Here is a 12847-nt window from a genome sequence, read left to right on the forward strand (position 1 = left end):
GGCCTGAAAAGTCCTTTTTGGGCATAAAAGGAGTGATCTAACATTGGAATGTGTCATTGTCTTGATGCTTTTGCTATATTAAACCATACATATTACTTCTGTTTCAGAATCATTCCCTCTTACAGTATGGAAGACCTCAAGGTGATGGGGAAATAAGGATAACTACGTTAGACAAACGTGCAAGGCAAGACAGGTGATGGCATAACTCCAGGTTTTTGCTATTAAAAAGCCTGTAAAGTAACTCTCTTTTAAGATTTGAGGTCAGCTCAGTGATTCTTGAGAGGTATGTTCCATTTCACTGTGCATTCACAGAGCCTGTACACCGTTTACCAAGTGAATTTACGAAGTGATTCATTGGAAGTTAGGTATTACATTATCATCTTAGATCACCTAAGTCCCAAGTACTTTCAGTGTTTTTTGGTTTGTTACACAGTAATTCAGTTGTTCACATTCAAAATTTTAAGTGCCACAGGCAAACGTGTAAAAGAAAAGTCTTTTGTGTTGGGTTTCTGGAGTGTTTTTAACCATCTTTAAATTGTATCTTCATAGGCATATCTTCTTGTTTGATCTAGCTGTAATTGTTTGCAAACGGAGAGGTGATAATTATGAAATGAAGGAAATAATAGATCTTCAGAAATACAAAATTACAAATAACCCTACTACTGATAAAGAAAATAAGAAGGTAAATATTTGTTGCTAATTCATATGTATGTTTTTAGCAGCAATTTGAAACATTTTGCAGGGGTTCAGAATACATATATAATTTACTTACAAAGTTTTATGTTTTAAATGTAAGCTGCAGTGAATATTTCGGTATTTCAACTTTGTTTATTTTGATGTAATCAAAACGTTTTGAGTAAGTCATTCCTAAGTGAACACAATAGCGTGATCTTGGTGTTCCCAAAATCAGGGAATTAAGGAACATACAATTGCTTCTTTATTTTTTCTTGCCTTTTTTCTTTTTTCGTTTCCTTTGTTCAAACTGATGACCTTTGTATTGCCAATCTTTTTATACAGTGGTCTTACGGCTTCTACCTCATTCATATCCAAGGTCAAAATGGTTTAGAAGTTTATTGCAAAACTAAAGACTTGAAGAAAAAATGGCTTGAGCAATTTCAGATGGCTCTGTAAGTATGTTTTTATTAAGGTAGAATCATGTTCATCACCAGTGTAAAGATATCACTTAAATTATGCTGTGCTGCTTTAATGTTTAGTTTTTTTTAATACAACCTAGTTATTATTTTATGTGACTTTCAGAGAAACAACTGACTATCTTTGTGAACAGAATATTTCCCTGAAACTCCTCTTGGAAAAGAAAGAGGGCACTCTAGGCTGTGTATTACTTTCCACCTTTGCTGCTAAGACTGTTACAGTAATACTGTTTTAAGCAACCAGGGGGAAATATTAATTATTTTAGCAATAAATATCTAACACAAGTGACTTCTTTTTTCTCCTCCCGTTTTTATTTTGATTAATTGAAATATATTTTTTGAAGGGTGATGCTGGTGATTTGAGAGGGGATCCTGGCATCTTTCCTAGTGGCTTTTAACTAATTTATTGTTTAGTATTTGGATCAAGTTGCTTGGCTTACTAAATTTAGTTTCAGAAGGCTGATTTCCTTTATATGTTTTCAGCTAAGAGGTTGCTTCAGACTTCTTGAGAAGTACGTTGTTCAGATGCAGTACTGCAGATTACATTATTGTTATGCAACATGAGATTTATTTCCATTTCTGATTCTTGTCAGAAAGACAAACATGATTATTGACACCTCAGGTATTCTGATCAAATTGAAAACATGTGAGCAAGGGAGTCAGATGACAGGGCGATGCTTGCTTTATGGTAAAAAAAAAAAGTGTGAGAGGAGTGAGATACTCCAAGTGAAAACAGAGAGACAGCATTAATAAAGATTGTTTTGGATGTGATTGTGAAGGTATGTGGATTTGGAAAAAGGGCTATTATGAGCTGATGTGAGTGAAACTTGCTCATAAACTATATACGTATTTTTAAAAACTTAATATGATGAAGGCTAATGACTTAAACGGAAACAGAAAGGAGGGGAGCCTGGGCTGGACAGATATTATAAGGTTCCCATCTTGCTAATTTTTATTGAGGACAAAAATGGCACATGTTTTTGCAAAAATTTCTGCATAGCATAGTGGGTGATGGGAAGAGGTGTTTATTTGTATGTGTGCAGAAAGCTGAGTACTTTGCCTCTTTCTGTCCCTGTGCTCTCCCTGCTGCACTTCCTGCAATGTCATTATTGATATTTACTTCAACATAAATAAAGTGTGTATGAAAAACACAAGGAACTCAGATTTACCAGCTTCAGCATTGCAGCTATTGATCGCTTCATACATCCTGTCCCAGTGCACAAAAAAACCCCAACCAACCAAAACAAAAGCCAGCTAAGGAGAGCAGTAAGAGCGCTATGTTTTTTCCCAGGAGCATATTTTCAGTTGTTCCCAACCATTTTTATGGTTCCGTGCAGGACCCCCCTGGCCTTGCACCATGTGTGTGTGGTGAGTGAGTGCAGCCGAATATCCTCACGCAGTGTTAGGCACCAGCCAGTGCTCCTGAGCTCTTCGTGAGTGTGCCTTTGTCAACAGTGGTTTACTGCTGCCGGTTGCCCTACATGAGCGGAACAAATGGGACCTAAGGGTTGACAGGTTGATGTGCTACTCTTTCCTCTTGGGCAGATGGAGTTGGTTGTTGAAAATGAGAGTGGTGGTTGTCAGCCTTGTCTTGCATGGACGTTTGTCCATCTCAAACTCATGCTTGTAGCTTAATCTCTCCCAACGTGATTAAAGGCCATAATGCAGAAGCACGGGAACTGGAGCAGCAGGGTTGCTGCAGGTGAGGTCTGAGGTACAACATGATACAGTGACATTATCTGCATCGGGCAGTGCTTTTGCTCCCTTGGATTTATAACCACTAGGAGTGAAAACAATAGGGAGCTTTTATGCTTTTTGAAGTTTTTATACATTTCCCCCAACCCCATTATATGGGTTTGACTGCATAGCACATCTACCTCAGCAGCTCACTGTTGCGTTAAGAGGCAGAGCAATTTGGCAGAAACTAAACCCCCTTGCTTTCCAGTTGATCCTCAGATATCAGAGGGACTGGGGGCGGCTGAGCTTAGGTTCTGAGTGATGCCCAAAGTCAGCGTTAGTAGTCCAGTCGCGCCCAGCACCTTCGTTGGACTCTTACGGGTCCGGATGCACTACTAACATCACACTACCTACTCAGCTGGACACCTGGTGAACTCACATGGCTGCACTCAGAGGTACGGTCGCATTCAGGGACAACACACTCGGCTGAGTCAATCAATAGTGCGATTTATTGAAGCAACAGATGCACAAGTTCTTTTGGATTGCCGGTGATAAATTCACTGTCTGCAAAGCACGTGTAATAAATTAAATACGGCCGGGTTACACACGCGTGGGGTAATAAACCAACTCTATATAGAGATTCCTAAAGTTCCTGGGGATTCACTCGGCATAGCTGAGTGTTTGAATCTTACCCAAAGGTGTCCCAATGGTGGGGAAGAGAGGGTCAGCCTGTCGGCGGATTCTACAAGTCAGGAGAGATGGTATCTTCCCTGACATCCAGCTCTTTTCACACTATTTTATAGTGTTTTACTTTGCAGGTGGAGCTTGAATGACTCTAGTCATACATACTTTTATCAGGATTGGTTCAGAATTCTCTCACTTCGCCTTTAGAGGTACAGACTAAGAAAAATTCAGCGCGCAAGCTCATTGAGGGGTGGTCGCACCTTGGGAGGTGGGTAACTTCGAGAGGGGTGTGCGTTTTAGTATTATAATAAGCAAAGTTCACTCCAAGTACAGCATTTTGTCAAAAACATGACAGACCGTTGGCTCAGGGTAGTGAATATGCAGCTTATCGGTTCCATTGCACCTTCAAGTTCTCTATATATCACAGAGCCTGGCTGCGGTGTCTCTACTCCGCTCCACCCTCCGTACGGTTCCTCCTAGAGTCAGCACACCAAGTTCCCCTGGTGTGGTAACGTCTAAGGTTACAGGCCTAGGGAACTCCCATGGAATGGATCCCTTGCATATCAGCCGCATTGCACCCTGGAAGCTTCTTCAGTGCTGTACCTTTCTTTAAAATATGGATATAAGTTAGATTTCTAGGTCACCTCCAGCAATTATTCCACACTCACCCAAAACATAACTTGGTGTATGTAGCGATAAATTATGTTCTAATGCATGCCAAGGCACAAGAGCTTATATTTCAGAATAAACTAATCCCAGTATTTTGAACAATTGTTTGGTTGCTTGGATTTGTTGTGTTCAGGGTTCTCATTACTACTGTGTAGGCTATCTATTCTAGTGTGATTCTACTCTGAAAAGTAGCCATGATTGAAATTATGCTATTATTCTTCATAGTCAATTATAATTGCTGCTTCTATGGGCAAAATACTTCCCATTACTTAGAAATTTTACTGAGTCTGCAAAAATAGCACAGTTGAAGGGTTAATTGTATTCTTTTTTGATTATCAGGAATTATGTTGTTTACTGAGTTCCAGGGAGAAATTTCTATGTGGTTTTGTTGCCTTTGGGGATAGCATTCTGTATGAAGTCAGGTCTGTGCAAGTGTTAATGTAAGAACATAACAAGAGAGTAAGTTAGGATAGCTCATTATTTTTAAGTTAAGAATTAACCTTGTTGCCACTGGAACAGTTTTATTGGCATAACTATGTTAGCTAGGCTGAATTTTTTTAATTTTCATTTTTCAGGAGCTTAGATGTTCATACTAATGTATGTACAACAGTGATTATTATATATTGCTAAAAAAGCACCTACTGTTGAGATGCTGCTGTCATTGAGATGAGAATTTGTCTCCAGATGTGGGAAGTTTATGTTACCGATGAAGTATGAAATAGAGGAAAACACTGCTTTGCAGGCTGGACTTTGTTTTGGTTTGGAGGGCAGGAATATGTCAGGCACACTTGATACGGAAAATCTTTAAAGGAAGGTAGGATGAAATCCCAGTGCAACCTCCAGAGTGTTTCTTTTCAGACTAGTAAGTTTCTGTTAGAAAACTAGTTTCACAAACCTGTGAAAATATTCTATGTCTTGGCCAGCTCTCTTGTTACTGTGGTATACAGCAAGTTGTTTTGTTGTGAGAGAGGTTGGGAACGATGGGTTACTGGTCATAAGAAACTAAGTAAATTGTTTTAATCATATGGCAGTTCTGTTGCTACAGTATTTGCTGTTTTCCTGAGACTATTGCTTTATTTAGAAAATACATAATACCGAAACACCTCAATTTTTATTTTTCCTGAGGATTTCTTGAGGGTTATTGATGAAGCCTGTTCATACATTACATCCTCAGCAGCAATGATGCTGTGGCATGGTTGCACTGAATGTGATGCTATTGACCTATTGACAGTAATCTCCATCCATAGTTGAGGTTGGGTCACTTGCTCTCCTTCCTGCACCCCCCCCCCCCCCCTTTTTTTTTTTTCCATTTTGTACAACCTTTAAAATTCCTGGTTATTTCGGGGCACTGGATTATCTAGATAACAATAAAATGAAGTAGGACACTGGGCAGCACAGCTCTTGAAGCTGAAACTTTGGTTGGACTCGATGATCTTAAAGGTCTTTTCCAACCTTAATGATTCTGTGAACTTTTGTTGGACTCATAAATCTGATGAATTTGAGAGCTTTTTGTAAAGCTAGCAGGCAAATACCAGTGGAGGATGTTTTGACAGGAGCCATCATATCGCAAATGGCTGAGTTCTCTCTTGGTGTGCCTGTTCCCTCACCAACGTGAATGGAAATTTTGCATGTGCAGGGGGAGCGTAACCACTTACTGCCTCAGAAGAGATGCACAGTTTAACAGCGATAGTGGTTAATTTGAGCAGTTGCTATTTTGTTCCTGAAACTCTGTTCACAGTAATGGATGAGCCTATAGCTATATGGGTAGGTGAGCACCTTATAAAAGATAGTACTACAAAGACTATACTAGATGTGGAATGTTTAAACTTAATCTAGCATTTCAAATAGCATTGGTTTATGTGCAGAGTCATTCCATATCCAAGATAATATTAATAGAAGTGTACAGACAAATTACTGCACCATATTACTTAGCCAAATTACAGATGTTATGTATTAAATGAAAGTTTGTCAGCAATATGACAAAGTGCATGGTTTATTTGTTGTAACTCGGCCATTAAAAGGATCAAAAACTGATTGCGAGTGTGAGACACAATTTTGTTAGATTTTCTAGTAGCATATTTTGTCTATTCTTTTTCCTGCATTAAAAACAACCAGACAAATCAGAACAAATACATACTTTCTCATAATATACCTATGCATTACATAAAATATTTGATACTTTTATGTTATTCAGCTTATGCAAAAAGGTAGGAGCATTGATGGGTATTTTTTTTCCCCTAGAAAGCTCTCCTACAGATGCTTTTGTTGTTTTAAAATTGCCTATTTTTAAACATAGTTGACTAACATATCTGTCAGTGAATTTATACTAACCATTCTTTATTAAAAGACAAGACTCCCTGAAAGTTGAAATTGTCCTCCTATTTTATGCAGGTATATACCTCAGTTATATTACTTTGGAACTACTTAGCTGACTAATTATCAGGCTTAATTTCCTGTTATGTGGCAACTGCTTTTCTTGTCATTGCTGTGATGAGTTTAATGCTCTATTTCATCATGAGATGATAGAATAAATACTGAAAGAAAATATGTTGATTACTACAGCAGTCTCATGTTGACACTAAACATTTGCTTCCATCCACTAAATATTTCTTTGTGCGTAGTTTGTTTCTTGATCACAGTAGAGCATGGAGCAGCTGTGTGTTGTCTTCCTCACAATGGCAGAGAGCTTTTCCATGAAAGGCCACATACTGTATTTTCCCATTGACTTAATATCTGCATCCATTAGTGTAACATGGCATGCAATATCTTATGCTGGTTTGTGCTCAATTTATTTTGTCATCATGATGTCCAGTTTGCTAATTTAATTAAATCTTTCTCTGGTTTCTCAATTGTGCTTTGTAATCTGCTCTAAAAATGGCGATCAGCAAACCTGGCTTCAGTATATATTTCTAGACAGGGACATATTACACAGAAATGCAATTCAGAAGGTAATCACAGAAGAATTTAGGTTGGAAGGGATGTATGGAGATAGTCTACCTTGGCTTCCTGCAGGGCTCAGGTTGCTCAGGGCCTTGTCAGCTTGAGTTTAGTACTGCTGGATTTCAAGATGCATGGATCCAGTATTGCAAAGTCTCATGCAACGGTGTTGTAACATGCTTTTTAATTAGGCTTTACTCAACATTTCTCTTTCACAAACTGAGAAGTGCATGAAAACATCTTGCAGGCAGAGGAACAGGCCTTTTTTATAATGTGCTTAGTTAAAATTTCACCTTCAGAAGTACTATGATTGTAGTTTCTGCTTTGACATTGTTACTGAAACTGCAATATTAATGTCCTGTCTAATTAGTAGTACCTGAAAAATCAGTGGCAAACACATGGTTGTTATAGTGATTAGGGTATGCATTAATTGCATGGAGTTAATGCGTCTGATTTTTTTTTTTTAATATCCAAATGAAAGAGATTTCAGACATGAAAGCTGTACAGCCCACAAAAAATCAGTGGTTTTAGTTTTAATTACACTTTAAGTTTTAGGTCACTGCAGAGTTTGTGCAGCAGCTCAAGTACAGTCTAGTATATTTTTGAAAAAATACTGTTTCAGTTAGATGTAAATTCACACTCTGTAACTCAAAGGACTCTGAACACATCATCTGATTGTAAGGAAATAATCCTGAGATTCGCTGATTCTCAAACCTGATAGGTGTGCGCACAACACTTTAGGCAAGCTACATAAATTGTAGATAGAGCTCATTGGTTTTCTAGATTTTAAAGAAAACTAGTACAAGAAACAAGGCAGGTGAAAAGTGTTCTCTTACCTATTACCATACTTATTTCCAAATTTGCTTTGCACTCTGTGACTAATGACATTGGTCAGATTCAGTTCAAATAGATCTGTTCCCTCAGTTAGGGCATTAATAATGCATATGCATTAAGACTACTTCTGAGAGAATATTTGAGCTCTGACATATTGAACACTGACATATTAAATTAAAGCTTTCTTATCTAAGGCTTTTAAAGCACTCTGATAACTGCTGCATTTTTCAAATAGCCTGCAAAAGTGTTTCACTTATACCAACCTCACATACGTTACTAAAGCAATAAACAAACATGTCTGCCTGGGCTTCTCCATCAGTATAAATATTTCAGTACTGCAGAAATGAATGCCAAGTTCATGTCTGCCAAAGAAGAATGGTTGCCTGTTCTTTGCTATGACTCCAGTTGTTGTTGATCAAATGTTTTTCAGGGTTATAAGCAACCATTCACAACATATTTATAGTTATGTGATTTCTTTAGATTATTCCAGGCACAGCAAGAACTGTGTGAAGGTTCTGTATATGATTAAGAGCACAGTGTAAGGACGGTGTAGAATGTGAAAGAACAGAATTTATGAAAACAGTGTGTAAACACTCGGAGATGATAAATATACTTTGATCTTATGTCTTCTGGTTCACAAAAATCAAAGATTTCCCAGTCCTTACATTTTTACAGCTTAGCTTACAACATGTGAGGTATATTACTATGAAAATTAATAAGTGTTTCTTAAAATTCAGTGAAATAAATTTGTAGTGACACTACATCATAAAAAGAAGGTACCACCATCTAAGTATTGAGTTTTGTGCAAGTTGTTAGTTTTTTCAGTCTTTAAACATGGAGTCCTGCATTACATGTTTGTCCTGATACTTTGTCTATATGAACAGATGTCCTGGTTTCTCTCTGAAAACCAACGCTACCTTTTTTTCTTGGCAGATTTAGGTGCTTGTCTGGTAATTTACAGGATTATGGCTGTGTATGTCCTATGTTTTTACATCTTTTACTCCAAAACATAGATGTTTGTCTTCAGTTAAATGTAAATATATGATAAAATATTTAAAGCTTATTAAGACAAGCAGCTTAATAACTTTGGATTTGTAAGACTTAGAACTTTCACAGATAAGACTCAGCCAGTGAATATTTAAAGTATATAAAGTATTGATGATTTTGACTTACGAATACTGATGTGTGATAGTGCTTTGCTCCTGTCAGGTGGTGTTTAAAAATATTATACAGGAATAGATTAGCTTAAAGAGTCTATCCCCCGTGCTTTTCAGGGAAGTAGACTGATAAGGAAAAAGGAAAGCCGTTATCTTGTTTTAAACAATGCAGTACATTTCTAAAAAGTTAACAAGATAGTTTCCTTGATCTCAAAAAAGCCACTCATCATATGATCAAATAAGCAAATTTCCTAGCAAAGTCTTAGAAGTTGTGTGTTCTTGATCAAAAGCACAATTTACTTGTGATATGGTTAATTTAATTATATAACATGTCTTCTTCATGGAGACTCTTTGATGTGACAAACCATAAAGTTTGAGTATTAGCATATGGAGAATTGATTGATTGATTAATTCAGTAAATAATATTCTCAAAGATGATTCTGAAATATAACAGCCTAGCTGCAACAGAGAAAATTAATTAACTGTAAGTAATCAGCATAGTTCCTGAGAAGAGAAGGTAGAAAGGAAGCTGAAAATCATCCTTTGTGAAATGGCATTGCCCACCTTTAATGAGAATATCCCTTAATGCCATTTTCTCTCTTCACCTTTTTACAGTAAATAATAAAACACGTGAAAAGACTGAAAACGCATTATTTATTTGTATCTTTATCTCTGTTTTTTTTTTTTTTTACACAAATGCCTTTTTATTAGATGAGAGAGTGTTGTATGAAGTGATCAGTTGAAATAGTGATAGTTGCACCGAGTGTGGAAAGAAAGGATAGTGCAAATGTAAGGCTGATTCTGCTGTTTGCAGAGAACAGGATTCTAAGGGAAGTCTGCTGCGTATCAGAGCAGAGAGTGAGGTTGAGCATCTCTTGGGACCAACTTTGCATGAAATTCTTCATATGAGGTGTGGCTGAAAGCTTTTTGTCTTGTTTGACAGTAACATATGTTTTCTGTTTCTTAGCTTCTGCTGTCCATGCTAGTACTTAAACCATTTGAATATGTGACAAGTGTTAGCTATATTTTATTGCTTAGTTAAATTGTTAAATTTTCCAAAATTTTCTGAGATGCTTAGTAGCAGTTGTCATGGCTAACTTCTAAGGTGCTTAAAAATTTGAAAGGAGGTCACTTGTTTGGCACAAACCAGGAATTTTAATTTAGGATGTCTTCATAAATAATTTCTGTTAGCAATTAATAACTTAGAAATGCTTACTTATGTCAGATCTGGGTTTATTGATGCATTCTCTGCAGTGATACAGATATTGTACTTACAATACGTAAAACTGGAATGAAATTTTTTCAGTGTCCTCAGGTATTAACCTGTGCTATTTTCTTTATAGGCTATACTGTGTGAATACAGTATCAGATTTCATGTCACATACACTTTAAAATGTTCTTCAGCAGTTCATGCTCAGGGTGTCCATAATTCTGAACAGTTCTGTATGGAGCATTTTAAATTATTATAAGCATAACATGGAGTGCAGAATAATAACAGCTCTAAAATGCAAAGGTCCAACTTGGGGTTGAGAGTGGAGGAGAGTTCAAGGTATTGAGTTTTATCTGAGCTCCCTGTAGTATTTTTTCTTTTAATACTTAAACCAGTTGCAATTCACTGCAGACTCCTTATCTGATACTTCATGCACCTGCTTTTTTGTTATGCCTTTGGGCTCACAGGTGGGCATACATACATTAACTATTCTCTAAAGCCAAGTTTTAGTCGAGTGAAATGGCTACTCAGTTTCAAATATAATGCACTTTTAAAATTATGGGTTGCCTTGCAAACATCTACATACAGTTGAACTCTGTGTAATTTCTTGTGATGCAATTGCATTTCTTGAAGGACTGATATGGGAAAAAGATCTTCAAAACCTGACATAAATAGCATTTCTGCAAAAATGAGTCAAAACCAAAATAAGGAGTTTCGTTAGAACTTGCTAGCATGTTTTTCCGTTTTGGGGAAAACTGTCAACCCCGAAGAAAGGACAGCTGTCTCACTGTTCTCTTATGCAGAACCTGTGACTGCTGGGCAGCGTGTTCCCAACCCAAGAGCATCCATATCTGGATACTTGCTGCTGTTCCAGGTCACTCAGAAAAATGTGCTTGTGGGGTTGCTGCTGGCGGGAGGGGAGGTTCCCCTTCTATCCAAGTTGGCAGTCCCACTGAGTTATGACAACATGGAAGAACATCTCTGCGCTTAAATGATACCTGTGAGGTTTATCATAGTCCTCCGAGAAGAATGGCTCGATTCAGTCAGTGTGTACAATGCCTTTGCTTTCTCTGTATTTAACAGAAGTGATCTACTCAACAGTGTCTAGGTCAGCACCTGCTCTTGTTGATACCCTGTCTTGTTTTGCAGCTAATTCAGTTTTGAAAGGAGCTTTCTTGATCCGTTTGCAAAGGGTTACTTTTGCATTTTTCTCTGTGTGATTATTTGTTCTTTATTTCCCTATATGAGCTGCAATTCCTCCAATTAAGCATGTATGTGCTTTTTGTGGTGGAAAAATGATGTGCATATATCCAAGGAATATAAAATGTTTTCCAGGTTTTTTTATTTTTTTTTTTGCCCCCCTCTATACCTCTGTAATACATTTTTTTTTTCCCTTCCAGTTTAAGAAAAAATAAATTTAGTTTAAAAATACTTGAAGTTTAGGAGGGAGAAGTGGAGTTGTTAAGTACTCCAGAGAAGCAATTTTTAACATTAATTGAAATGTTTGTAATGGGTATAAGCAACACCTTCTCAGTGGCCTTAAACCCAGGGAGTGGGGGGATATCTGTGCAGATCTTAATTGCTGAAGTCAAGCTAGTATTGAAAAGCTGCCAAGGAAGCAATTAAAAGAAATGGCCCTCAAAATGCAGCAAGAAAGATGGAACTGGTCACTAGTGGAGGACAGCAGTGGACCTTGAAGGCAGGTTGTTTAAAGTACAGTTTCTAATTGGTAGTATTAAAGGTAATAATAAATAGATTCAGAACAAAAGAAAGAGGAGAATTTTTCTTTGTGCTGTGATCTGAAGTCTCCTTCCTTTAACTCCTTGCAGAATATGAAGCCACAAGATGGTAGACTTCCAGTGCTCTCTGCTGCTGGATACCTTCTTGTTGCTAGTGCTGTGCTATGAGATTGACACCCATAACCAGGAGCCAAAGACTGCAGTTTCTGGTTGCTTCCACTCTTTACATTTTTATAGTACCACCTCTTCTCTTTTGTGTGCTCTTTTGCAGCAGAGGCAGTATTATTTGCAGTTCATTAATTTCCTATTTAGAATTTAAACATACTATAAGAATTTAATTAATCTAATCAGCATAATACTTTATTTTAGCCCTTTATTATGTTTTTGTTAGATTTGTTGGCAGCCAGTAGGCTTTCAGTAATATGTCTGTTGAACAAACTACAATTCATTTGTTTAGTCCAACCTGTTGTGAAAGGTACTCTGTATAGTTTTTCTTGTTGGAAACAAACATGAATGTAAGAATGCTGATAAAAAATGAAATTGTTGCTATAAGGTAGCCAAATGCCTGTTGTATGCTCTTGCTATTCAGCCGCAATTCTGATCTTAATGTTTTTTCATCAGAATATGGTTTTGATTAAGTGAGGAAATGGCATTAACGAATCCCATCTAAGATGCTTGGTATTGTTGATGTACACTTTTCATTGCTGTATGCATCCTGGAAACACTTTAGACCCAAGATGATCAAAGTTCAGTTTGTAAAATGAGGTATAGAACTTACGCTATTGGATT

The 12847-nt window shown here is 37.2% G+C and overlaps 1 protein-coding gene across 1 annotated transcript in view; it reads left to right on the forward strand.

Moving 5' to 3' along the window:
- Nucleotides 1–12847, forward strand: part of VAV3 (vav guanine nucleotide exchange factor 3) — a gene marked incomplete at both ends in the record, with an annotated part of 168268 nt that overhangs the window by 79689 nt on the left and 75732 nt on the right. Inside the window, 3 exons of the mRNA XM_082003020.1 lie at nt 108–193; nt 550–682; nt 1018–1127. Coding sequence (XP_081859146.1) covers nt 108–193; nt 550–682; nt 1018–1127 — 329 coding nt within the window. The remainder of the gene's footprint in view (nt 1–107; nt 194–549; nt 683–1017; nt 1128–12847) is intronic.

This window comes from Phaethon aethereus (assembly GCF_964289735.1).
Source record: "Phaethon aethereus genome assembly, chromosome: 8".
NCBI classification, from domain to species: domain Eukaryota; kingdom Metazoa; phylum Chordata; class Aves; order Phaethontiformes; family Phaethontidae; genus Phaethon; species Phaethon aethereus.